Source organism: Epargyreus clarus, unplaced genomic scaffold (assembly GCF_041222505.1).
Source record: "Epargyreus clarus isolate Ecla_fem2 unplaced genomic scaffold, WU_Ecla_fem_2.2 ptg000003l, whole genome shotgun sequence".
NCBI classification, from domain to species: domain Eukaryota; kingdom Metazoa; phylum Arthropoda; class Insecta; order Lepidoptera; family Hesperiidae; genus Epargyreus; species Epargyreus clarus.
The window spans coordinates 9,202,971-9,229,587 of NW_027332211.1; the positions used below are offsets into that span (position 1 = coordinate 9,202,971).

Below are 26,617 nucleotides of genomic sequence, written 5' to 3' on the forward strand. Positions count from 1 at the left end.
TATAAAAATCATTTATTTATTTTTAAAATCCGAAATAAGTAGGTAATTGACTCAAACGCTTAATTAAATTTGGATTCAAGGTCACTTATATAATACAAAACAATACAAATATTTGGTAAGTAGTTGCTGATAAACAACTAATCTCTCGAAACAATGTTCGTCAATTTAAGTTATTATCAAGAACAATGTAATTCATCAGTCCCGTCTCCACAGTCATCACGACCATCACACAACGATGCACGGGGCACGCAGCGTTTGTTCTTGCACCGTATTTCATTTCCACTGCATGCTCCTTCGCAGCCTTGGGGCTCGTCACTGCCGTCACCGCAATCAGCCAGGCCATCACAGAATCGGGATGACATAATACACTGACCATCGGTGCAGGTAAACTGGTCTTCTGGACACTCTGTAATTGTGATATGTCAAAAATTATCGCGCTTTCAAATTTCCTATGTGTTTAATCATGATATCTATTTAGCGATATTGCAAATAATAGCGTCAAAATCGACCTACCTAATTAATAATTAAATTTCATTTTTTTTCTTTATACTTTTAAATGCCACCAGTTAGTAATTGAATAATACATAAATTATTTTATTGGCCACTGTCGAGGAAGTAGCCGAAGGAAGCCCCGTTAGTCGTGAATAAGAACATTCATAACCCAGATTTGTGAACTGCTGAACGGTATAACCACGATTTACATTAATTTATGATACAGATTCTGTGTCAAAACACATTATTAAGTTTGCAAAAACGTAATTAGGTCGATAAGTATATTTTGTCTGCAATTTCCCGCGGTCCCGTTGTGTTTGCGATCGTATTAGTTCGTAACTAATATGTACATTTAAAGAAATCTAGATAAACACGGGTTCAAGTCAAAAACTAAATACTGCTTTAGTATAAATTGAAAAAAAAAGGAACATACGAAAAATTCGAACATACAAAACCTATATTACCTCGTTAATGATATAACATTAGTAAAGCTTAATTTAGATGTAATTGTACTATATAATGTATAATATGTACCAAATGTAATTCAGGAATTAAGTTCAGTTACAAAAAATCTCACCGGTGGTACAGTTGACTTCATCGTATCCATCCCAGCAATCAATAATTCCATCACAGAGCTTTTTGTTTGGAAAACATGATATGGATTGACCGCATCGAAATTGCTTCGTCAGGTCGCAATCTGAAATAATTATATTTTTATCTATTTTGTAATAATTGTATTCCGAAAATAATATTAATTTTATTACTAGTTTGAGAGACGCTGTAATGCGAGGGTATTTAGATTTATCAGATGAGCTTTAAATAGGTCTCTTGTTCTTTTACTTATGACATCCTTGTATTTCATACATAACGTATATTACGAGTACGTTATGTTAAGTAGGAAGAATAAGTTTTTTTTCAATTTATTTGGACAAATTCTTACCACAATGCATTTCATCTGATCTGTCATAACATTGAACTGATCCATCACATCGAGATTCTGCAGGCACACAGAGTCCATTGCGACATCGCCACTCTTTACTGGAACATGTTACCAGCGACAACAGCCGACAGACGCGGACACCTCGGATTCTATCTACTAGTTGACAGGCTTCTGTCTCCAAAGCACACAGACCTCCACAACCTATGTGAAAAAAGAAATATTTCAAATAAAAATATAATATGGAATAATGTAAAGCGACAAGTGCTTAAGACCGTCAAATCAGAGCGAAGATTGGATTTTTATACATTACCTGTTGGATCGTCCATGTCTACAGCATGTTTGCAGATCGATGTCCCAGTATTTTCATCTAGCATACATACTTCATTTCTTTGGCACGAACAAAATCTTGGCGGTAAATCTCTGTTTATAATATCTATAGGCTTCCGATTATCTTGGTTTTTCTTAACATCTTTAGGAAATGTTTTGATATTTTTTCGGATTTTAGCTATGACATTAGATACTAATGTATTATGTTGCGTAGTAGTTAACGGAGGTGTTCCCGATGTTGCATATTCAGTAATTGTAAAATCCGTTGTCAACGGTAACTCTGGGTAAATACTAACTATAGCTGAAGATGTTTCGTTGAAATCTAAATTTCTTGTTGGCACTACGATTGTACTAGTAACATTAGTGGCAGGAGTGAAGTTAGGTGTCGTAAAATTTACCAAAATTAAACTAATTACAACAATTGCTACGATCATAACACTTATAGAGAAAGCTTGTATCTGAGTTCGCTTCTTTAATGACTTTTCAGTCAGTGCAAAATTAACTACACACCCAATGCCTTTTAGGCTTTTTCTCAGTCTTCGTTGATTAATTTCAGCAACATTCGAATCAAACGAAATGTCCGTAAATTTTTGGCGGAAACTGGAATCTACTTGTCGAGATATAGAAGGAATGCATTGAATATCTCTTTGAGCGTCTTCATCTATGTAATTACTATAATTTGAAATGTTGTTATCGTTATACGAAACTTCTGGAGGTTCTACAGTCCTTAATATACAATTTCCTTTAGGAGTAGAGTGACTACTTGGATCGAAATTATTTTCACTGGATTTAACTACATAATTTCTTATTTTACCCTTACAAGTATAGCAATATTTTATTGCTTTACAATCTGTGTCAGGTGCATTGAGAATTGTTTTTCTTAAATCACTATTTGACCATAAATGTGAACAATATAAAGATTCTAAATTTGTCGAAGAATTATTACGGATGCCAGTAGAAGACAGATTATCGCTGAAAGTATCGGTTAATGTCATTATATCCAGTCTGGCATCGTCTTCATAATATACATTAATGGTAGAGTTCTGAAACAAGAAAGATTTTAAATATTAAATTATTTCCAAGAACGACGTAGAAGCACGTGCTATCGAGGGATTATTTTATAAACATGAAAGTGTAGTTACTTATTATTCTTAATTTTGCTTCAGTATTGTATTTACTTTACTGCTTCCCAAATAAGTCCATACGTTATTATAAAGGTAATCTATATAAAGCAATAAACCTGCACCTCTTATTCAATTTTATATTTAAATAAAAAATTGAGTATTGGGAAAAATACATAAAAAAAATGTTGAAAAAATTTACTATTTTAAATGTTTACATTTTCAGTGGTGTTCCTTGTTAACACTTAAAATTATTGCAATTAGTTCTATTATGAAATTGAAGCTACACTTTACTATGCTACAAACTTGTATGTGGCACTTATCGTCAGGCCACTGTTGTCCATGCACACCTGACTTCAAATAGGATAGTAGGACCTAAGTTCGATTACAGATACGTTGCCGCCCTTCAGGACTGAGTTGGTACGTTTTAAAATAAGGTATACAAAAATATAACTGCTAAGCCTACACATTTTAACACATTTACACTAATTTGAAATAATAAAATTATGTGCAATTTTAATAGTTCAAGATGTTTTCTTCAACTTATCTATCAACCTTACGATTACGTACTTACTCTGCTTAGCTGTTATCGAGACGCGATGACGACACAGTGCACTAATAACTGACATAAAATAAGTTATCTCATATAACTACACTAGTAAATATTTAATTTAAAAGTTAAGAACGGTATTGTCGACTGGAAGCTTTCGTGCACGTCTGGTGCTGTGAAGTCGCGAGGCGAGTATCGGACTCCCGTTGCCTATGACAACGTTTAAACAACTTTACACCAACACTACCCTGAGTACCGTAACCATTACGCGATAGAGACGTATAATACTTGTAGTGTGGTGGTTGGAGTGAGACCTTGCAGGGGGTTGGTACCGTATGGCATGCGAGCGTTCAAGGCCCTCTCGTGCTCATCCAAGAGTAACGCGAGCCGTTTTATGTCTGCAATTGCACGAACACCTGCTCCCTTTTACTGCAACCCCCAGTCATTTAGTTTGTAAGGCTACCCTCAATGTACCTAATAAAATAAATGTGCAGTTTCAAATTATTTGCGTACATCACTACACTAGTGTTACTCTACACATATCTCTTGTTTTATATTTTATACAATTTACTAGTAGTTATTTATATTCTACACCTATCTCATTAATTGTTTAAGTAAATCGCCCTGATATTATTACCTCATTCCTTATGTAAAATTATATCCATGAACCTAAAACCGTCGAGACGTGGCGCTATATTATGCAGACTCTATGTAGAGTATAGTTTTCCAGATTGTAAAGATAATGTAAAACTTACCTCAACATACTTCTCTTTTCATGCATTTGATTTATTTATAGTTGTTGGCTTCATGTTCGATAATTAAATTTGTTAAAATATTTCGTTTACATTTAAATACCCTGTAATTATTGAAATTAATCTCAACTGTTTTGTAGAGTCAGGTTTACAACTAATATTATTTTATTAGTACTCTGGTACTATGAACCCTGTAAAATGTTTATTTAATAGGCCGCTATTCTATAGACTATTTCATAAATCTAAAGAAATTAATGTCACTTGCTAAGAAATTACACTTTTATTCGTTTTATAATTAAGTATAAAAAAGATTAAGTTTTTTATAATAATTTTAATAGAATCTGTACCTGATACAAATTAATACGATGTAAAAAATGTTTGTCTTGTTGATAATTCCTCAATACGACTAGAAGTATAAATAATTTCATGAATACTTCATAATTTCACAAAGAAACTTCACACTATCATTTGCTAAACACAGTTGCGCCGCTAATCTTAATGATTAATTAGCTAGTTTAAATTGGTTGCCCATATGGGATGAAGTACTTATATTTAATGGAGTTCGTGTAGAACTCGCGATTAAGAGGTATACTATATCAATCGTAAAGATATGCAGCCGGTGGCTGCGTATCGAGGGGTGCATGTGCAGCGCTCCGCATCTCGCGGATGCAGTCGCGGCTCCCGCAGCTCGCCGCGGTGCGACTGGCGGCTGCGGCACGCAGATGGCAGGCAGACCGAGCACAACTCTCACTGCGCGCGCCGCGTGCGGTTGTGGTCAGTCGCCCGCACTTCGCCCGTCCGTTCACGACTGCCACACACACCTCAGTATTCTGGCACACAGCCGTTCGTAAGCGCGCTGCTACGTAAACCGCGCAATTTCTCTCGATCGTAATTAGTATGTGAATGCGACATTTTTATATAAACTGCACGAAAACTAGTGAAATGTTATGTATGCCTGCTGACTGACTCGCGGAATCTTCGCTTCGTCTTGGACAAACTTCATGAGGAACTAATTGCATTAACTTTGCTAAGGTGAGCCGAGTGATTTAATAACAGGAATGGATAAATTTTCCCTCATTATTTGAACGTTTTTAACCTTAACTTGGGCTTTCAAGTTACAATATAAGCAATATATATTTTAGCAAAATAATAAATAAAATAAAATAGAATGCAATGTGCACTATACAACTTAAATATTTTTTTATATCTAATTGAAGTGTCAAGAGCAGCGTGTGTAGGCCAGTGAGATGTCCCACTTCTGGGTCTAAAACGACAAGAGGTGACCAAGCGAAGGCTAGTTATTAGTTAATGATAACAATTCATTGGTTGCAAATTTGGGTATCTATAGTATTTGGCATGCACAATTTGTAAAACTACTTAAAGGTAATTGCATATTTTTTGTTTACTATTGAATTATATAAACAAGTCCTATTTATTTCCGTGACGACGTTTAATTTTATACAACTAAATGAAAGTTTACGTAAAAGCTTTGGATCAACTTGTTACTTTTTATTAAGTATGGGTATGGGTATGTCTATACTAGTTACACAACTTCTCGATTTATGCAGTTTAAACTGTACTTTATATAAATGTTATTATCTATACTTGTACTAGTATGAGTAAATTAAATTTTGCTATAGGTATCAACAGTTTATTTTTTATAACGACAGTATTTTTTAATAACATCTATTAGTACGACCTACCTACATTCATGTTTTTGCAAAATATGAGTATTTAGATCTAACATTAGGAGAAACGAAGATATGACATAGGTAAACTTATATATTGATATTAAACTTTTGCTAAGTAATATTGCGATAACTCGTCGGTACATATAAAAGTATTAAAGAAAGATACGCGTATGTGGACTCACCGTATAATGTAATTATCTTAGGGACAATTAAACAAAGCTGATTAGTAGACAACGAAATAATTTTAACTGACTAACAATAACTCGATAGTGAGGTGCTGGTAGCAATTGAGCGCGTTGTTTAAAGGAAAACAACTGTTCTTTATGATTGTACTAGACTAGGTTAATTTAAAGGAATTGAAGTTGGTATACAGATACGCATTGTTCCCGCATTATAGTAGCTACCTACGTATTCTATTCATGCAGTATTGCACGCCTAAGACCATGTAGCATTAATGTGTATGTAAGTAGGTACTAAGTTACAAATTCAGAAATAATAAAGTTCGCAGATAAAAGTTATCGAAACTTACGATGTAGTAGGTAGGTAGATAGCGGTAAAAGTTTGATCTTTTAGAAAGGATTTTCGGTAATGAAATGGAACGAAAGCATATTATATTATATTATATTTTTTTAATATATTTTTTGGGATACCAAATATTTGTTATCTAATTAAATTTTGTTCTAAATGTTATCTAATAATTCCACAAATAAAACTCACTACTCATACAAATTAAATACAATTAGAATTTGTATGTGAGTATTGGAGATATCTACAATTACAAGTTATTTTGTAAAAATGTTAGTAAATAAAAAATGAGCGTGAACGGGATACAAATGTACGCACGCGGCTGATGCACTTGGCCCATTCCTTAATTATCTACTCATTTATAATAAAATAATATTTGCCTACTTTTATTTAAATTTGAAAAACTGTCAAGCCAATGTACAAGTGAATTGACGAATAAGTTATTATATTATCAAAAACTTTTTAAATGTTTACATAATGTTAAAATCGTAAAAAAATCGCAGTCACAAGTTAATAAATATGCAGAATCATCGATCACCAAGTCACTGTATCTGGGTTTAGTCATTTAGTAACGAAAAAGTGAAACCCGTTTGTACAACGTACCAGAAGTACCTATATGCGTATATTTAATATCTTCGCACTTCAAACCATTATGTTCAGTTACGATGCGGTTAGATTATTCAGTCTCATAAAAACATTTCTATGTTTGTATATCTAAATGATATATTTAATGACAACCGCTCTATAAAAGTGCCTGCGTACAAAAGTATTCATGAAGTAAGTATTCATGATCAGAATAAGTAATAATACATTTATTTATAAGTAGTATGAGTTTTTCAATATCAAACAGTTCATCACTTGTAGTTTCTACACACTGTTAGTTACGGTCATATACGACTATGGCTAAATCCGTATTTTGTACCCCTCCAATTTTCGCTATTTATTCATTTTCCGTGATATTTATAGTATCGGTTTATTCTTTGCAAGCGCCAAAATTGTTAAGGTGCCTGTACCGATATTGAATGCGTTTGCGTTTTTAATGTTATTTTCTTTCAAGATTTACGTCCCTAGTCCCTAGTAAGAATTACGTCCTAGTAAGTCCATATATTAAAACATAAATATGTATTAACTTACAAATGGACGCCATGACAGATTTCTCAAGCCTAAATATATAAATGGAAGTATCGGTAAGAAAAATTTGTCAGTTTTAGTAAGTCCATAAAAAAATCCTATAAATATACAAACGTGAAAATATAATAACTTTACCAGCCTGCATAAAGATTATGCAAAAAATATTGTGACCTGTTTAGTGGGTAAAAAACTTACTCGTTTTTTTTATTTTGGCATTCGCATTATAACAAGGATATCCAGTTTTTCGGAAGCGAATTTTTTAACAATATCGGTTAATTTGATTATATAATTGGTAGATCGCTACTCAAATATCTATGTGTCAACCTATGAAAACAAAGAATTAATGAAACAATAATATTGAAAATATTAACATCAGGGTTAGGTTACCCTTCATCATCATCATCATCAACCCATTACTGTCCCACTGCTGGGCACAGGTCTCCTCTCAGAATGAGAAGGATTAGGCCATAGTCCACCGCGCTGGCCAAGTGCGTATTGGTAGACTTCACATACCTTTGAGATTTTTTTTCATAAATCTCTCAGGTATGCAGGTTTCCTCACGATGTTTTCCTTCACCGTTTAAGCAAGTGATAATTAATTTCCAAGGTTACCCTTGGTCTACATCAATAGTCTATCTTAAGAAATAACCAGTATCCACATCAGAATTATGTCAACAATGGTTGCTACAGCACCCGCTTTCTTTGGAGCCCAAAGGAGGTTAACGGCGCATTTCGACGTTGATGGAATCACAAGTAGAATTGAACGTCTTATCTGTACTGATATCGCATATAAGTAGTCCTGTTGTTTATATAAATGGAGGTCATGGAAACAATAGAAGTAAACAGCTCGATCTTAGAAAGCTAAGAACAGGCAGTGTACTATTATTAGCGAGGTCTTATCTTGCGTTTTTAATATTATTTTATTTCAAAATTTAGCTCGTGATCTGTAAGCTCAGGAAGAAGAACATCATATTTTTATTTCCATCAATGGAGCCAGCATGGTAATTTTCTCTCTACCACTCCTATTTTACGATCCCTCTTTAAATGAGGAAAATTTACTTCAGAATCACGTACCTACCCAAATAACGTAGTGGGTAGGTAGTAGGTACTTAACCTACATTAAAGTTTTGTTGTATATACCTTTTATATATGGCTAGATCCATTAATAGATCCATAAAGAAGCTATACATATTTTCCCGCAATGGATAGCACACATTGCAATGCATCGTTTGCTAACATTTATATATCCTAAATTTACTCGCTACTCTGCTTTTTGGGATAACCGGTCTTAAAAGGTAAAACATTTTAGCAAGGTGAAGATTTATTTACCTACAACGAGTACATACACGCAATATTAACACGGGTTACATTACTCACATTGCACGTTGCGATGGTCTTCAAAATTGGAATTGCAAACCACCTGGTGTACTTAGGCCGCCCTGGAGGTTATGTACTACTTTGTTGAAGAAAATTGTTCACGATACTGATTAGTTATTGGAAATAACGAATTGTGGAAGTTGCTAATATGATATTTTTACTTCGTGTACATATGTTTTTCGACATAAGGATAATTTTGTGCGTTTATAGGTATGCGAACTTCCAATCATTGATTACGTCATAATAAAAAACTTAAAATTAAATAAATCCTCTATCATCATTAGTGTTATAATCTGCTGGTATTTTTTTCCTTTTAAATTAAGGAAGGATCCTTTTATTCATTATAATTTATAATCCTTAATGACCCTTGGAACTGCTGGACATAGTCTCCTTAAAAAGGAGATTTTGCTTTAATCACCACCAGAATGAAATATTGTAGATTTTTACGTATTTCCAATTGTTTTTCGTAAATGAGTTCTCTACTCTTTGTCTGAAAATATTTGATGAAAAAATATTATTTAGAATACATGATACAATATTGTAAAAAGTGAAAACGTTGTGTTGGTGTTATGATATACGTAACATATAGCATCTTTTATCTATTATCCTTGTAATTGAGGTAAATGGCTATTGGTAGAGAATTTAATTGTTAATTATGCAGATACATTATGTCATACGACTATGATATTAGAAATTGTCTTGTTATGTCACCTTCAATAAGAAAGTGTGTCGACGTCGAGGATCGAGAAACATTCAGACCGAAGACAAGACCTGTGCTATGCCGCTGATAGTGAAACATGAGCACCGTGTATTCAGAGATATCATACCCCTATCGAGTCCAGATTCCATGTATATTCCATGTTCCAGATTCCATGTACTTATATGAAACATGTTATATGTATGAGCGTTAGGTAGCAATTTTTTAAATTTGTAATTCTCACGTTCCATCCAGATATTTAGAATATCATTGATAGTTACTAGATATGTTAGTAATGTGGGTTATCTTCAATTTCGGAATATGCGGGTAATGATTTTTTATCGTTTTCTGAAAACTTTTAGGGCATGTATTAATATATGAATAACAATCAAATAGTAGACTAGTAAGCGTTTAATGGATAATAAGAGAAGACGTATTTGGTCACTTAATAGGTAAGTGTCAAAAACATATCGTATTTCCAGTACATCATCATAGCAGAAGTGAACATTTTTATAAGACTTGTTTATTAAGTAAGTATCTATGTATTAAAGTGATAATTAAGGATAAACAATATAGTTAAATATACTCGACAAAATATAAATTCATATACAAATAAGAAATTAATTATGGAGGAGAAACTCTTACATGCTACTTACTACGGTGCCCCTTAATATTTAATCAAATTTATTTTTCGCTCATGTCCCTTGACTAACGTGATATGCGATTAAATATCTCTATGATTATTTCAAGCATAATACTTATGTAAATCTGATCATGTTCCCTATTTTATCAACTACTAGCTGACCCGGCAAACTTTGTACCACCTCAAAATCTATTTATCAAATATATTTCATATAAAATATAGCCTATGTTACTCGTGGATAATGTAGCCTTCGAATGGTGAAATAATTTTAAAAATCGGTCCAGTAGTTTTTGAGCCTATTCATTACAATCAAACAAACAAAGTTTTCCTCTTTATAATATTAGTGTAGACAAATAAGAATATTATTTTTTGAAAATAATTATTTCTTAACTTATTTATACCATTTATACGAGTATATATCAAAATATATCTATCATTCAATCACTAAGGTGTTTGTTATTTTTTAAGCGATCTATTTAAGCGATCTATTAGTTATCTGTAAATAAATAAATATTATAAAGCTCATAATAAGTTACGTAGTACTCCTACTATAACTTTCCCTTTCCTTTTAATAACAAAATCTCGCGATATTATAAAATTAGACCATCCAAAATGTTTTCTTGTGTTTTGTGGAATGAGACATCACATACATACTGTATACTTTTTGTATAGAGTATGTAGATAAGTATACAATCGTACGTTGTATGCGTTTCATGAATTTAATCTCGACCAGCCATTTTCGAATGCTTTTACCTCTGCGATAAAACGATAAAACGGTAAAAATCTAATTACAACCTCCTAATTAATCTCTCATTACAACCTAATGTTTCAAAGTAGAAATATATATTTTCATTTGTATAAAAACGTAATATTTAAATTCTGAGTATATAGTATATACCGGTTTAAAAGATGTATTTAATATTAAACAAAAAAAAACAAAATTGGCTTTTGTACGTAACACCAAAATACTTTTCGAATGAAAAATATAGCTTTTACTGTTCTTTAAGGTAGCGATGATAGCTAGAGGGAAATCAACTGTGTAAACAATCCTAATAAATAAATATCAGTTGTTAATACGTTTGGCTTTTGTAAATGGTAAATAAGTATTTACATCTTAACAACGAATAGAGCACATGGAATTAATCTAAATAACATATTACTTATGTTTTATTACTATCTCAAAATTCAAACAAGGTATATACAACAAAGAGTTTTGTCACATGTTGTTCTTTCGTAGAAGATATTTATCAAGCTTTTCATAAACAGCGCTACAACACTACGTAAATCTTTATATCATAGTATTTTTTCGGTAACAATATAAACTAATCGTTGAGAACAAATTGAAAACTATAGAACGTCGTAGGTCATCTTACGCGTTTAGTATTTTATCAGACTCAGGTCAGTCGGGTCAAGTGTGGACTCATTTTTACAATCGTCGCGAGCGCATAACGTCTAATTACAGCGCAATCGTTTAGTAAAATTATTTCATTTTTCAGTCATTTCTAAAATAGTAGTCAGTCTCAGTGGCGGATTTGGCTTTAATTAATCGAGTTGATTTTTTTACTTTTGTCGGATCTAGTCTTATTGACAGTTATTAATTCTTTTGTAAGTTTTATTGAATATGTAACTGTAAATATTACTTTGCATGTTTGGTGTTGTAAGGTTTTATTATTTTTATATTATTGATATAATGGAAGTTTAATAATTGCAAAGTGTAATTGGCGGTAACATAAGCATTGAGACAGAACAAGTTATTGGTTAGTGCTTGGTAGCGGTACATAATTATTTTTATTTTTGTTTTGGTATTTAATCCTCAAGTGACTTACCTTTAAATACTAGTAATGGAATAGTTATACAATTCCACAAATTATTTGTAAATAATTCTTAGATGTATCTGCTATGTTTTCAGTTCGCTAGCACACACTGTTGAAATCATCACTGATTATTAATTTATCACAGATAGCTTCGCCAGTGCGACTCGAACATTGAATAGCAAATGAATAATATCTTCGCACGATCATTGACCAAGTCATGCCCCCAACCTCTACCATCAAAATGAATCTATGTACTCGTATGTCTAATAAGTAGAGTAATAAGTAGGTCTGTTAGCAGATTAGATGTGTTTCCGTTAGATACATTTTTAACGCAGTTTTTCAGAAAATAATTGATTAATAACATATATTCCGTGTGGTTTTCCCGTATAACATTAATCTCGTGTGTTTACAGAATATCAGTCTGATTTCGCTTAACAAGCCTACTTTTGTAAGTACGGTAACAGTAGCACCGTTGTGGTAACAAAAAGAATTTATGTTAATTGTGCATTTATATAACTTTCGTGACATTATCTACAATTACTTGGTGAGTAAGATGTTATGTAAATACCAAATTAAAATCCAATTACAAATATATAGAAATTGACGCTATTAAATAACCACACTAAATATTTACGAAAAGAAAACGCTCTACTGCGTCTCCGACGGGGGATTGCACAGTAGCGCTCTCTGCAACCAAGTGAGTAGTAGAGCTATTTCGGTAGAGATCTTAGATATATTCCCCATAAAAATATTAGGTATATTTGTCTGCATGAGGTATTTACAATAGTATTTTTACGTGGTTGTGCGGTGTATGTTGCAGTGCAAACGTTTAAAAACAGATTTTAATATTTTAATATCATTAAAATAACGTTAAAAGTAGGAAAACTACAATTTCTTAATAAATTACAAATTGCACTTAAATGTATTTTGTTGTATTCATATATTTATTCAATGCAAATGTTTATGAGTATGCATAAGTTTATTGTGCCTTGGATTAAACTAAATCTTAACGAAACGATGTCATTGCACGATGACAAAGGTGACAAGGAATGGAGTGAAATGAATAGGTGTATAAGTATGGGTTTACACAAAATATGTGGGAGCTGTTAATGAATATAATAGCATTCCGAACAGAGCCTATACGTTTACATTACAATGGGAATTCCGTCGGGAGGAGAAAGTGAGTTCGATGAACTAAAGGAAAGTAGGTATATGTATGCCTTCAACAGTCTGGATACTGAAGGAGCCCAAAAAGTAAAAGACGAAAACCACAGAATGAACGCTCACTTTTCAATTTATGAATTACCGGTGCGTAGACATGCGTGATGACATGTAATTGTACGAACAATGTTGTGTTATGGAATGCTAGAGTAACTTATTTTTGGAAACATTACACAGGACGAATCTTGTATATTATTGTTAATAAAAAAACGGTGTCTATGTCTCTTTTAACAAAGTTTCTCTAAGTATCATTGGAGTGCATTAGCTTCCTGTTAGGCGGAAAATAGTCATCAGCTATACAACTGCAATGAATTTATAAACTGTGCGGCAGACGACAAGTTGTGTTGTTTCATAATGGTTTGTATAATTAATTATATAACATCTTCGTTATTATCATTACTGACACATAGTAGATGAATATCTATTAGAATATTTTAATTATAATATTCAATGTAATACGTCCTGAAAAGTTGTAATTCTTAGACTAATATGCTAATATGTTGTAATATTCGATGCTTTGTTACAGTGTGTATTAATTTGTAATTATATCATTCATATTTCTAGAGTACAATGTAGATGCAATTTTTTTTTAATTACACATAGTAATTAGTAGGTACTTAACATAAGTACGAGTTTATCTTATTTATGAAGAAAAAACTGGCATACATTATCAAAAAAATCTCTAAAGTTCAGGGACAATTGTACAAATAACACTTTGTATAACAATAAAAATAAAAAGTCGCCCCAAAGTTCGTATCAAAGCAATCTTTTGGTGTGCACAGGTGTTCTAATAATAAATGAAAGGGATGTTTTAAGCCAAACTAAAAAATATATCCACTGTGATAATATAATAATAGTTCTTGGAGAAAAATAAGAGAACTTATCACTTATTTTGTAAAAAGCTGTAACAATAATATAAATCTTTAAATACTAAATAACATTTAACGGACCCAAATAGAACTGAAATGACATTTTTCATATAATTTTTAGAAACATTTTTGCTTCTTCAAACTTTAAGTACCCAGCGACAGCGAAAAGCGACAATGATTCAAAATCAATTAAGATTTCGACGACAACTAAATTAACTTTCACTTATAGATGCAAAAAAGCATAGTTGCTTACTTAATATATCATCTTTAGTATTGTCCGAATAAGATTTATTAAAAGATGATTTAATTTAGTACTGAACAATATGACAAAAATCGTTTTGTTTTTACTTTTCTTCATTTTGACACGATTGGAACAAATTCTTCTAAAAATGTTATACATATCTCCTTAGACATGCGAAGACAATACGATTTGCGGGGGCACTGCCGTGCCCCCAGATCAGTATATGAATAATGAAACGAGATAACTAGATAGTTATAATAAGTCACCATTAAGTCTGCCTATCTGAAATAATAATTTTGATCTTACAAATGACCAGCAGCAGTGACCATAAGCCCTATCCATCGACCAATTAGGTCCTTTCAATGGTCGTGCATCTCGCTTTCAATGGAGGGTTCCGGTTGTATTCCATCGGAGATCACGGATTTCTCCACCAAGCGCCGAAGACGGCCACCGGGGAGATTTTAGTGCGGCAAAAATCACACATAACCCGGCGTACCTTTTGAAGGTTTCCCCCTCGTAAGCAAAAGAAGGTCCTTTCAATGGTCACTACATGCCTCTCTGATAGAATATAAGTAATATTACATAAAATAACATTACCTTCACCTCAATCAATGAACCAGGTACACTATGAACTGTGGACAGTTGTGGCTCTTTTCACAATCCACAATGTGCAGCGAACCGTAACTTCCATGTCACGCTGATTCGTTCTGGTCAATGAATGATTGGATAGATTAAACTTAATTCGTGGTACATATCTAAATAGTTTTGATTTCTAGGTACGTCAACTCAATTTTGGTTACTATCAAAATATTATTTACGTGGGTACATAATAGATTTAACATACAAATTCAACACAAGAGACTCGTATGATCGTTTATCTCATACCTTGTGGTACATAACCAATTACTCATTCGTATATATTTTTGTAAATCTTCTTATTATAGGTTATTGCTGTAGAAATGAATAAGAAAGGTTTACCTACTAATGCTTCATTTACTGAATAAAAGCTTATAAAAAAAACCGTTCTCTGTTTATGTGTATTTTGTGGCTCATCCTCCATGTATTACTAAAATTTTTAAGTTGAAATGTAACAAGATATATAACATTCTTGTCAAAATTTACAACGCGGCTTGCTTTCTTGTGGGTCTGACCAATTATATCCCGTTGTGGATAGACGGTTACATGGCGGTGACAGCATAGAGTATAGGCGACTTTTCTTTGTAACATTCTGAGACTCTACGTGGCGCCCGTTATATGACATAGATTTTATTGCGTGTAAATATTACATTCACACTAACAAAGGAAGATTAAGCATTGATCTTGCCCTAGTTTAGTTATAAATATCGATAGGTACATACATACGTAACTAGTTGCGTGTTAAAATGAACATCAAGTCCATCGCATTGGTAAATGTAAGGTTAAACAACGTATTTGAATTCATAGCTAATTTATAAGTCATAGCCTTCCGGGATCTAATCATTTTATTGTGCGGCGGTAAAATGCTCTAATGCCGCGTTTCCCAACCCGTGGTCCGCGGACCCCTGGGGGTCCGCGAGTATATGTAAGGGGGTACGCGGTGACATCTTCGGACCATACATAAATTGGTCATTAACACGTTCCCTGCGGCACAGATTTTTCTGTACTTTCCATTACTGCGTTACGAGTTGTTTTAAACCTCGTCCTATATCCGACATTGTGGCGGCACGAGGCGTGTTAAATCCCACCGCCCGAAGGAGACTAAAATCCTTTTTTTGGCGCCAAATAAGACAAAATCGACGGCTTTTGTCTTGATTATTATTAACAATGAGTTGATTAACCTAAAACTGCCGCCGCCCTTGGTTAAATTCGTTACTTTAGATTCTATGGGTAAAATAAAATGTGGGTCTAATGCACCTCGGACCGCACTGAAAAATGGCAGGTTTCCATATAATTTAGTGATGGGAAAATAAATATCGATTTTATTTTATTGTTTTTATTTATCAACGTTATGGACAGAATGAATACAAAAAGGGGAAAAGTTATGGATGTTTTTCATTGAAACATTTCAGACAATAAGGTTTTTTGCAAACAGTGCATTCTGTGAGATATTTTTTTTTGGTTTTTTTGTCTGCCTCACGACATGTCAAGAATGTGCGGAGTTTTTCGTAGCATCCGACACATCTCTTCTTCTTTGGACCCTTATCGAGATGATGTGCTTTCTTTGCAGTGGATTCTGAAAAGTAGGAGCGAGTAGATTAGGGTAAAGAGTAATCGGAATACTCGGTAACGATTTTGCCTACGTTTCCTATATCAATAATGTAGCTACTTAACTTTTGTTTGAACCATAACAGGAAACGTAATTATCTATAATGTAATTTCTTACTATACGGATATACGCCTAGCCTGCCAAGTCTCACTACTGGACTTTCACCTAGACAGAGTATATTTGTGACTTACCTGTTTTTGAAATATCTTCCTGTATTCTGATTCTGGCTCAGATTTTTCAACCGGTTTTTCTTCATCTTCCTCCATGATCAACTTTTTTCGGCAACGTTTCGACATGATAATTTTCAACATAAAGACAGCGGTCCTACTTCGTCGCTACGCAGCCTCGACTGCGTTGCACAACACTAACCACGTGAAGCTAGCGTGGGGTGCGGTACGAGGTGCGTGGGGAAACGAGGCGTTCCCAACCTCGTTCCGCACTGTGTTAGCATTATTATTTGTTCAGTGCGGTACGAGGTCTAACAAACCCGACATTAGGTTGGTGTACCATAGAACTAGGAATCAGTAGCACATCACAAACATATAGTTATCACTCTCCTACACTAAACCAGACGGAAGTTATGCCTCTCGCACCACAGAGAAGTTAAAGTTTTTTCTTACCGCTATAACGACCAGACATGGACGAGGTGTTTTAAGCCGCGTTCCGCAGCTAACGTGTTAAATGCAAAACAGTCGCTAAACGAAAAATCAGCAAACCAGTTTTATGAGAAAAACGTGATGTAAGCACACGGTATTTTAAAAAATTAAAAAAGATGCATCCAATGATGTACTCGTATAACACTATTATTAATCTAAAAAAAAACAAAAACAAAATACATAAATCGGTCTTTCAAATTATGTTTCGGAGAATGTTTTTTTTTTGCACTTCATTTTATTAAGGGGGTCCGTGAAAAATGTGCTTGATTTCCTAAGAGTCCGTGGACTGAAAAAGGTTGGGAAACGCTGCTCTAATGTACTGCAGATCTTTTCCTCAAGTCTAGTCAAAATTAAAACATTTTCAATTTATAAAGAAAACTTGATGTAGGAATTAACATAACATATTACAAAAAATATATTTTTTAAACATTTATTAATTACACACATTTCATTACTGGTAATTAAAATATGTAGTACTTCATTTTCCTAAACAACGTATTTTGCTAGAGAAACGATGGAAACATGGAAAATACCGCCTTTCTCACGCTCTATTATCTCTGTGTCATAGATGCATTTCAACCTGTTTTAATTACTGTAGGTACAAGGCTGAGTATCTAAGATCAATGATGATAGCATAAGAGGCGTAATTAATTTTCTTGGAAAATTTCAGATGGTGTCATATTTATATATAGAGATCGCTTTTATAAAATGTCAAAGTTCAAGGAGACTTATGAAATGCCCGATTATCTGGTGGAAATCGTTGCTAAATGTCTATCCGAAATTCTTAATCCGAACTACCAGGCATATGAGACTGGTCTGATATCCCCATGCACACCGGCCAATTACGTCATTAAATGCTGTTTGTCTAAAATTTCGTTAATAAATTATTATCGATCCGATTTCTTTTATTCACAAGCAGCTAGCTAACTTGCAACAAAAACTACTATGCGTTCTATTACAGTACAATACAGTTGGAGTATTACTTGGTATATACCTATTACTAATTAAAAACAAAAATAACATGTTTTGTCATTCACGCACAAAGCGTACATTTTCCTCAAACAATATCGGATGACATTGTTATTTATGTAATGTATTTAATTAATACATATTATTTAATACATGTTCAATGTTTATGATTTCCTTTACCATGGATAAACAATAACTTTACCTTATTTAATTTTACGTTCGATATATACAAAGTTCTGTTATTTACAATGTTTACGTATGTGGATTTGCAACTGTATGTAGGTACAAATATAATAAATTTTGGTTACATTAAAAGAAGTGAAATTATATAAATATGAAAGTCTGCAAGTATCTTTACAAGAATGCCCATGAGTGTTCAAATCGTAGCCGTACAGGATAAAGCAAGCGCAGTGAAAGTGGACGAGATGAATCGATTATGCCTGTATATGGTCGGTTGAAAGTGTGGATGTAATCCTCGACTCACTGCCAAATAAAAGTACATGTTACGAAACATGCTGTCTTATAAATCGAAATGATGTGATAAGCGATAATGATATTTGAGATAATCTCTCGTATGTAGGTAAAGTGATTTAATCGCTTGTAATACCTACCTCACAGAACTAGAAAATCCTGGTTGAATTTAACCTTACGAGTTACGTTAAATACACGAATTTCCATACCTCCGTCAATTTACAATAAAATTTTCGATCACTAGTTCTTATTAGTGATCGAAGAATGTAACTGAATGTAACTGACACGAATATGGTCCAGCCTCCATAAAAAAACATAGATTAGTAAAGATACTTCGCCGCCTTGAAATTGAATGAAGCCAAACAAATGCCTTATTTTAGTAAGTTCTTTTTTAATTCTTGACAAATAAAAACATTTTTAGAGGAAATTTACGAATAAATAACTAATACTGCGTAATTTACGTAATAAATAAATTATTATTTCAAATATTTTAGGGACATTTTAGCACGGAGACGTGGCAAAACTTTTTTAGGCAACTATTTCAATTCTCAAAACTGGGTACATTTATATGCTAATAATTATTAATAATTTTACTGGCTATGAAAAAAAATAAAAATACACAACTACCACCCGTTCTTGATTGCAAATATTTTTATATCTATATTTAGAATTTACGTACGTCACGTACGTAACGTACACCTAGACCTAGACGTATATTAAATTGTTTAATGTTATTCGTTGTGAAATAATTATTTCCGATGTTTCTAATTAAAAAAAATATATATAGGTAGGTACTAAGACCTATATCGTACTAAATCGAATGTATGCCAAATAAAGACATGATGCCAAATTCCAGAATGGGTAGGTAATTAAACAATAAGGAGAGTTGGTCATATTGGAACAGCTCAGTCAATTCGATAAAAACAATTAGAAGAAAGGTTTTCAATCAATATTTTTTTCCGTTATGTCCTTGTCCAATGCCAGTCACTATGTTACTCACTTGTGTTCGAGTTTAGGTTAACTAAACAATAGTCATCTCACTATGTTGTGTCCGATTTACGTGATTTCCGGGGTCCGGTAAAATTAGGTCATCACGCGAAGTTATTTTTTAATTTATCATGACACAGGTGAAATTATCAATAGTTTAAGGATATTCCTGCTGAGTAATTGAAGTCAGTTTTTTTATATATTTGATTAGTTATCTGAACAATAGTCATCTCACGATGTTGTGTCCGATTTACGTGATTTCCGGGGTCCGGTAAAATTAGGTCATCACGCGAAGTTTTTTTTTTAATTTTTCATGACACAGGTGAAATTATCAATAGTTTAAGGATATTCCTGCTAAGTAATTGAAGTCAGTTTTTTTATATATTTGCTTAGTTATCTGAACAATAGTCATCTTACGATGTTGTTTCCGCTTTACGTGATTTCCGGGGTCTGGTAAAATTAGATCATCACGCGAAGTTTTTTTAATTTTTCATGACACAGTTAGATGAAAAGATATCAACAGTTTGCGGATATTCTTGCTGAGTAATTGAAGTCAGTTTTTATTTAGATTTGCTAAATTTAAGAAATTTATCGCTTTAGCAATTATACTTTGTTAAGTCTTTGTGAATGTGTAATGTTTGCTCACAAAAGTGAAAACTCCATCAGGTTATTCATATAAAGCTAAAATGTAGTAAGAGTTATAAAAAAATAACTTCTTGGGAAGACTTGTGGCGTACTCTACCGTCTCTACCATTGCAATTACCATCGCTGCCCATTGCTGGTTCCTGAAGAATTTACGTTACGTACCTTTGTATTATGTTTATAATCTGTTCTGCTTTGGAGTACTGTACTGAGTAATAAAATAGATTAAATTAGGCCATAACGGCTTAATTTCATTAGATTAATTCCTCTGTTCTTAATAATAAAAGGTCGGACTTATCACGTTATAATTATACGTCATTAAATTGTTATTTAAATAACCTAATGGATTTATTCGATGAACAATATTTTTAATTTACTCAATTTTAATTAACAGAACGACCTATTGTGCTCATTTACCTAAGTAGTTGATTGCTATTTCATAATATTGTATATACCGAATACCCGCAGTTTTCTTTGTTCTGTTCTGTTATCTAGGGTACTATTTAAATTATTTGTGTAAATTTTAATTTTAATTACGAAGCTCGACAGTAATTCATTATTAGTTCAACATTAATAAGATCTTCTGTTGTATTTTAAATTAGTAATGTCTATGGGTCTATGGGTGGAGATGACCACAAACCTTTAACATCAGCACGACTGCTTGCTCTTCAGTTATTTTATTACAAAAAACAATAATGGTATATTATTATTCTTAGTAAATAAACAACTTAAGCATATAATATACAAGTACTTACTTAAAAATAACAGAATTCAAACACTACGTAATTATATCTTTATTGTTATATTGTAAGCTGGGAACTGGACTCTACCTATGATGTATCATGACAACCTTATCACCTTATTACAACCCTGTTCTTAACAGAACCATTGCACTATAAGATGTATTATTAACTCAGAAGCAATAATCACAGGAATTATTATTGTATGATTTTATTGCATTAACTTAAAAAGCCTAAAAAAACTTATTACATACGCTTAATGTAATGCTCTTTTCAATAATTGACGAAACAATGCGTCTTTCACCCCCCTTTAAAATACCTACCTACAAAATAAAAAAAGTTAAACATTACAAGATTGAGCGACTGCAATTATTTTCCGCGATGCTGTTGAATCGTGTGTGTACGATACCACCGTCACTTTCTTTCCAACAAAGTCAATGAAGCGCGGAGAAAGTGGCGACCTCCACGTCCGTGTACCAGCGCCCGTCTGTAAAATCCGCTGACTCATATCACTATAACGAACACGTGATTCTACATAATTCTATTAATTAACGACCCCATCACTCACGTTTAGTAACGTAATATATTGTACGTACTTATAGTTGTTGATTCTGAATTAAGCATACATACATTTATCACTGTTAGCTTAGAACTGTTTTCACTATGTGACTACAAATTGAATTAATCCCCCACTATTACGTTTATTTACGTCTTTAACAAACACGTAAAGAATGCGTGCGTGCTTATCCATCAAACTGTAATATCGACTCGATATGTGTATCGAGTCGATCTTAAGTTACTTGGGAGTTTAAAATTTCCCACATTTACTTTCCACGAGAATATGAAATTGGAGATAACTGTGAAAAGTGTTAAGAGATGTACTGACAGCCAAACTTTCGTCACAGCGATAAATACATAGTTACATAAACAGAGTTGCTTTCAAAACGTATTTAATGTCAGTGTGTTCACAATGCGACACTCGTTGCTCGCACGCTACATTAATATTGTCATCACAATTATGATATGAATGCAAAGGTGTTGCTCTACATTAGCACATTTATAAGTATCGATTAAAGTGTCAGTTTTGTACTCTACCACTACCAGTGGTCTACCAATGGTCGGGTAGTTGGAAATTAACTAGACTTTTATTACATGTTATATGAATCAGGATTGATGGCTTAATGTGTTCTTCGAACCATGGAAACGTTTATGAGTTGCTACTAGGAATCATTTATCTGAGACCGATCGGCTTCCTGTTGCTTTACTAGGCATATTGTTGCACTATTTTTTATAAGTTAGCAAATGAGATTAAACTTTGCAGCCCACCTGATGGTTAGAGCATATCTGTAACCAACTCTGTATAAAACAGGTCATACCTGAAGTCGATCACAGATGCGTTGCCACTTCTGAGATCTAAGATGTTTGACTCAAATCTAAGTTCACCGACACGCAAGAACTGCTTCACGCTAAAAATAAATAGTAGTAACTAGTATTACCTCCTCAGTAGAAACATACCAATCCTAGGTTTCATAGTAAAAGTACGTGATCAAATGTATAATATCAGAGTCTATTATGAACCAAATTATATAGCAGAACTAAAACCAATAAAAGACTATTATTATACGAAGTTATCTCATTGAATATTTTAGGTTTAATGTCGTAATAAAACGCACATCACTAACATATTAACAAAATTAAATGCATGGCCCAAATACGTAACAAACTCAGGTTCAAAAATGGGTCACGGTTACGTGTATGCCTGGCTAACTTTCTCTAGGTCTTTCCTACTTACATTTGGTGTCTTACATTCGAAAGTTCAATATAAAAAAGCATTTTATGTGACTTTTATTGTATATCATCGTGACGCTATAAAATATTAATAAAAGTTCTCAGTTTATGATCTTGGTGTTGATCATAAAAATAAATTATTATAAAAATCGTAGTAGGCAGGTACTGAGAGAAATTTTATGACAGTGATTATTATAAAAAAAATTGTTTGGTAGTAAATTAATGCCTATGGTATTGGTATACAATTCTTGTGTCTGATGTAGATAATGTCTACCTAAGTTAATTGTAATTTATAATAGAGTACTTTATTATATCCTCGACCCTATTATTTATGACTGGCTAAAAGTTAAAAGTCCTGCACATTTAAAATAAGTGTATTTTTCAAAAAGAGTGTTCAAGTTTAGTAACAAAAATACATATTATGTAAAAGTAAGACAATAATGATAAGCGCAAACATTTCCGATATAAGCTTTCAATACCTATCATAAGAAACATAAGACACTATTTATGACGCACAAAGCAATGCAAAAATACGTTTAGAATGTTAATTTCTTCCTATTATTACCTAGTTACAGGAATCACTTATAAATATTAATTACTCACAGATGTGGGTTAATTCCTTACATTTTGAACGTATATATAATTTGTTGAAAAAAATGTTCCATAAAAATTCTTTGTTTCAGATCTTTGTTTCAGAGAGACACGCTTCTCAGCTATGATTTTAAGAATATCATGGCTACTTCAACTCTTTGTTGTCAACCTCACAATTTTTATGACTTTAGGTAAGGTTATTCAACAGACAGTAAGGAATGATGAACATTTAACTGTGGATAGTAAAAGATTATGTTTCATTTTAGGTAATCCAATATTTCTTCAAGAGTCCGAACGAAGTTATAGACCTGTCATAAGATGGAAGCAACCGATGGACACTTGGAATTGGACCAACGAGCCTCGAAACGATGAGCCTTTTTTCACACCCTCAAACTTCACTCATAAACTCCCTCCAACTGCTAACGAAACAGAGCTCATCGCCCACATGGCTGCCTTAAAACGAAACTACTCTAGGCTGTTATGGGATAGCGATAAGAGCACGAATTTGCCATTGTTTGTTGAAAAAGCCTTGAAACTGTTAAATTTAAAACAAGTTTATTATGAAGTTGAACATTCCGTTATGTCGAAGGTTTCATGCACTGCTTGCAAAGCTGGTGCTGGCCTCTTGCAGCACTACATCAAGCTCGGCAAGACCAAGGAGGAGATTAACAAAATGATCTATCAGTTTTGCGTTTCGTTAAACATCCAATCCGCCAGAGTGTGCGAGGGTATTACAAGACTGTTTGGGGTGAGATTTAGATTGTTATATATACGAATTATTTGCCTATAATATTCCATTTAACAGAAGTGTAACGTTTACTGTTCCAGAGCGAGGTTGTATACGTATTAAAGCGCGTCACGATAGGTCCTAACGAGATTTGCAGTTTTGTGATAGGCGACGCTTGCGGTGACGTGTATAACCCTTACCACGAGTGGGAAGTTACCTTCCCTCCAGTACCAAAGCCAGCTGTGCGTTCTCTCGATTCGCCCGTGGACAAGGCTCCGACGTTCAAAGTGCTACAGATATCCGACACGCACTTTGATCCCTATTATGCGGAAGGTAAGAAGTATTGATGTCGTTCATATAGAGTAACTCAATATAACATTCTCTTTTTATCTGCATAACTTGGATTATATTCATGCGATAATATCGATTAGTGGATCGAATGTAACAATGCGGAATAGACATAATAGCAGAAAAACTTCTCGTTCCGGTCCCCAACACGTGCCTAATGTCAACAACAACTGAAAACGAATGCTAAACATACCTTCGAAATAACAGAAACTTCCATGTCATTTTGCCTTTAGACCTTAATAAAGACTGACTGTTTGAGCTCAACTACGCTACTAAATCTTATACTCCCCTACAACATCAGAGATATAGGTCTGTGATCAGTCCATTAATAAAAACGGGCTCTGTGACCAAATCATTCAAATACACGATGTCAATTGAATGGGATCAAAACAAGTAAAACCTGTTTTTTTTATAATCAATTGCAAATAATAATAAGCAAATTCCAATTCAGGTGCCAACGCTGAGTGCAACGAACCCTTATGCTGTCGAGCTTCGAGCGGGCCGGCCTTGACGCCGGGCGGAGGCGCGGGCCGCTGGGGAGACTACCGCAAGTGTGATACACCAAAACGCACCATCGACCATATGTTGAAGCATATCGCTGATACGCACACCGTACGTAATGTAGTCTAAGTAAACTAGTTGTTAGTCATTCGTTACATTAAGTCCTATTAAAGCATAACAAGGGGTTGGGGTGACGCATAATGGTCACAATTATTTATTTTTAATACATAAAAAAGTTTTTATACTACCAAATTTTCAAATGTGACTACGTACTTAGAGGACTTCTCCAAAGAATGAGAAAAAAACTATAAAATCCCATAACAGCCCTTTGTTGTAATTTAAAAGAAAAATACAAAACTATTGTATTTACATACACGGGCCGCGTAATACCTCTTATACTTGAGTCAAGTAATTTACTTGAACCTATATATCATTTATGAGTGAATTTAACGTATATTTCAGGACATAGATTACATTTTATGGACTGGTGATTTGCCGCCGCACGATGTATGGAACCAGACAAAAGACGAAAACCTGAAAGTACTTCAAGAAACAGTCGCTCAGATGTCCGACATGTTCCCAGGTGTCCCTATATTTCCCGCTCTCGGCAATCATGAGTCATCGCCAGTGAACAGGTAGATTTCATTTTAAATAGACTTTCAAAAATTTTCTTGTCGAATTTTGTTTGAACAAACTTCTAATAAAAAGGAATGTTACGCGATGTCTTTTTCGTCCGAGAACCGATTTTAAGGGTACATAAGGGGAATCTTAGGGGCATGTGAAAAATCAACTTTGATTTATAAAAAAAGTAAACCTTCCCTAAAGTGAAGAAAATAGTTTTAATGACAATAGTTCGACGGCAAATGGAGCTTGGTAACATCGTGAGAATATACTTATACAAAACTTTTCTTTATACTTGAGGCCATCAAAATTGATAATTTTGAAAGAAAGCAAATACATGAAATATTTATTAAAAACCTTTATTTTTATATTTGTAGATAAATAACTCACCTGTATTTTTGCAGTTTCCCACCACCCTACATCTCAACCCCCGAGTCGAACATCGCGTGGCTGTACAACGAGCTAGACGCGCAGTGGCGCCGCTGGCTGCCCGCCGGCGTGTCGCACACGGTCCGCCGCGGCGCCTTCTACTCCGTGCTCGTGCGACCCGGCTTCCGCATCATATCGCTCAACATGAACTATTGCAACAACAAAAACTGGTAAAAAAGCTATATTACATAGTCAAGCCGTTATTTTTTTCTGGTTTTCGAACAAGCTCTAACGTAAATTATAAAAAGTATGTTAGCATAAATAAATTAAAAATGAAGTCAATAAGCATTTAAACAAATAGGCAAAAGGCTAATCATTACATACCATTATTTTTTAAATAGTCTCCTGTATGTTCGTATAGCGATGTTATTATAATAATTGATAAATATCTATAAAACATTTGTCGTACCCAGGTCTCCGTTTTTATACACATTATAACGCATTGCGTTTTACAAAGGAAGATGTTGTCTGAATGGGTGATTACAACAATAATAATAAATTAATAACGTACT

At 33.5% G+C, this 26,617-nt stretch overlaps 2 protein-coding genes across 8 annotated transcripts in view; one reads left to right on the plus strand and one right to left on the minus strand.

The window, feature by feature from the left end:
* Window positions 1–12,275, minus strand: LOC140753044 (uncharacterized). 6 transcript variants are annotated; one of them, XM_073087420.1, is made up of 6 exons: window positions 4,530–4,784; window positions 4,186–4,286; window positions 1,743–2,802; window positions 1,433–1,633; window positions 1,070–1,189; window positions 1–406 (listed from the first exon to the last, which is right to left on the minus strand). In XM_073087420.1, the coding sequence occupies exons 3-6, from the start codon at window positions 2,752–2,754 to the stop codon at window positions 177–179; spliced, it is 1,563 nt and encodes a 520-aa protein (XP_072943521.1). In that variant the 5' UTR covers window positions 2,755–2,802; window positions 4,186–4,286; window positions 4,530–4,784; the 3' UTR covers window positions 1–176. The 6 variants fall into 6 exon arrangements, with proteins under 6 accessions (XP_072943521.1, XP_072943528.1, XP_072943540.1 ...); XM_073087427.1 differs by having other exon boundaries at window positions 4,186–4,373; XM_073087439.1 differs by lacking the exons at window positions 4,186–4,286; window positions 4,530–4,784 and adding an exon at window positions 12,072–12,275.
* LOC140753033 (sphingomyelin phosphodiesterase) overlaps window positions 4,945–26,617 on the plus strand; it is a 25,946-nt gene continuing 4,273 nt past the window's right edge. For both annotated transcript variants that reach the window (XM_073087396.1, XM_073087389.1), the window contains exons 1-7: window positions 4,945–5,214; window positions 23,572–23,670; window positions 23,746–24,227; window positions 24,308–24,539; window positions 25,006–25,166; window positions 25,518–25,690; window positions 26,081–26,275. In XM_073087396.1, coding sequence (XP_072943497.1) covers window positions 23,604–23,670; window positions 23,746–24,227; window positions 24,308–24,539; window positions 25,006–25,166; window positions 25,518–25,690; window positions 26,081–26,275 — 1,310 coding nt within the window. In that variant the 5' untranslated portion in view covers window positions 4,945–5,214; window positions 23,572–23,603. The remainder of the gene's footprint in view (window positions 5,215–23,571; window positions 23,671–23,745; window positions 24,228–24,307; window positions 24,540–25,005; window positions 25,167–25,517; window positions 25,691–26,080; window positions 26,276–26,617) is intronic.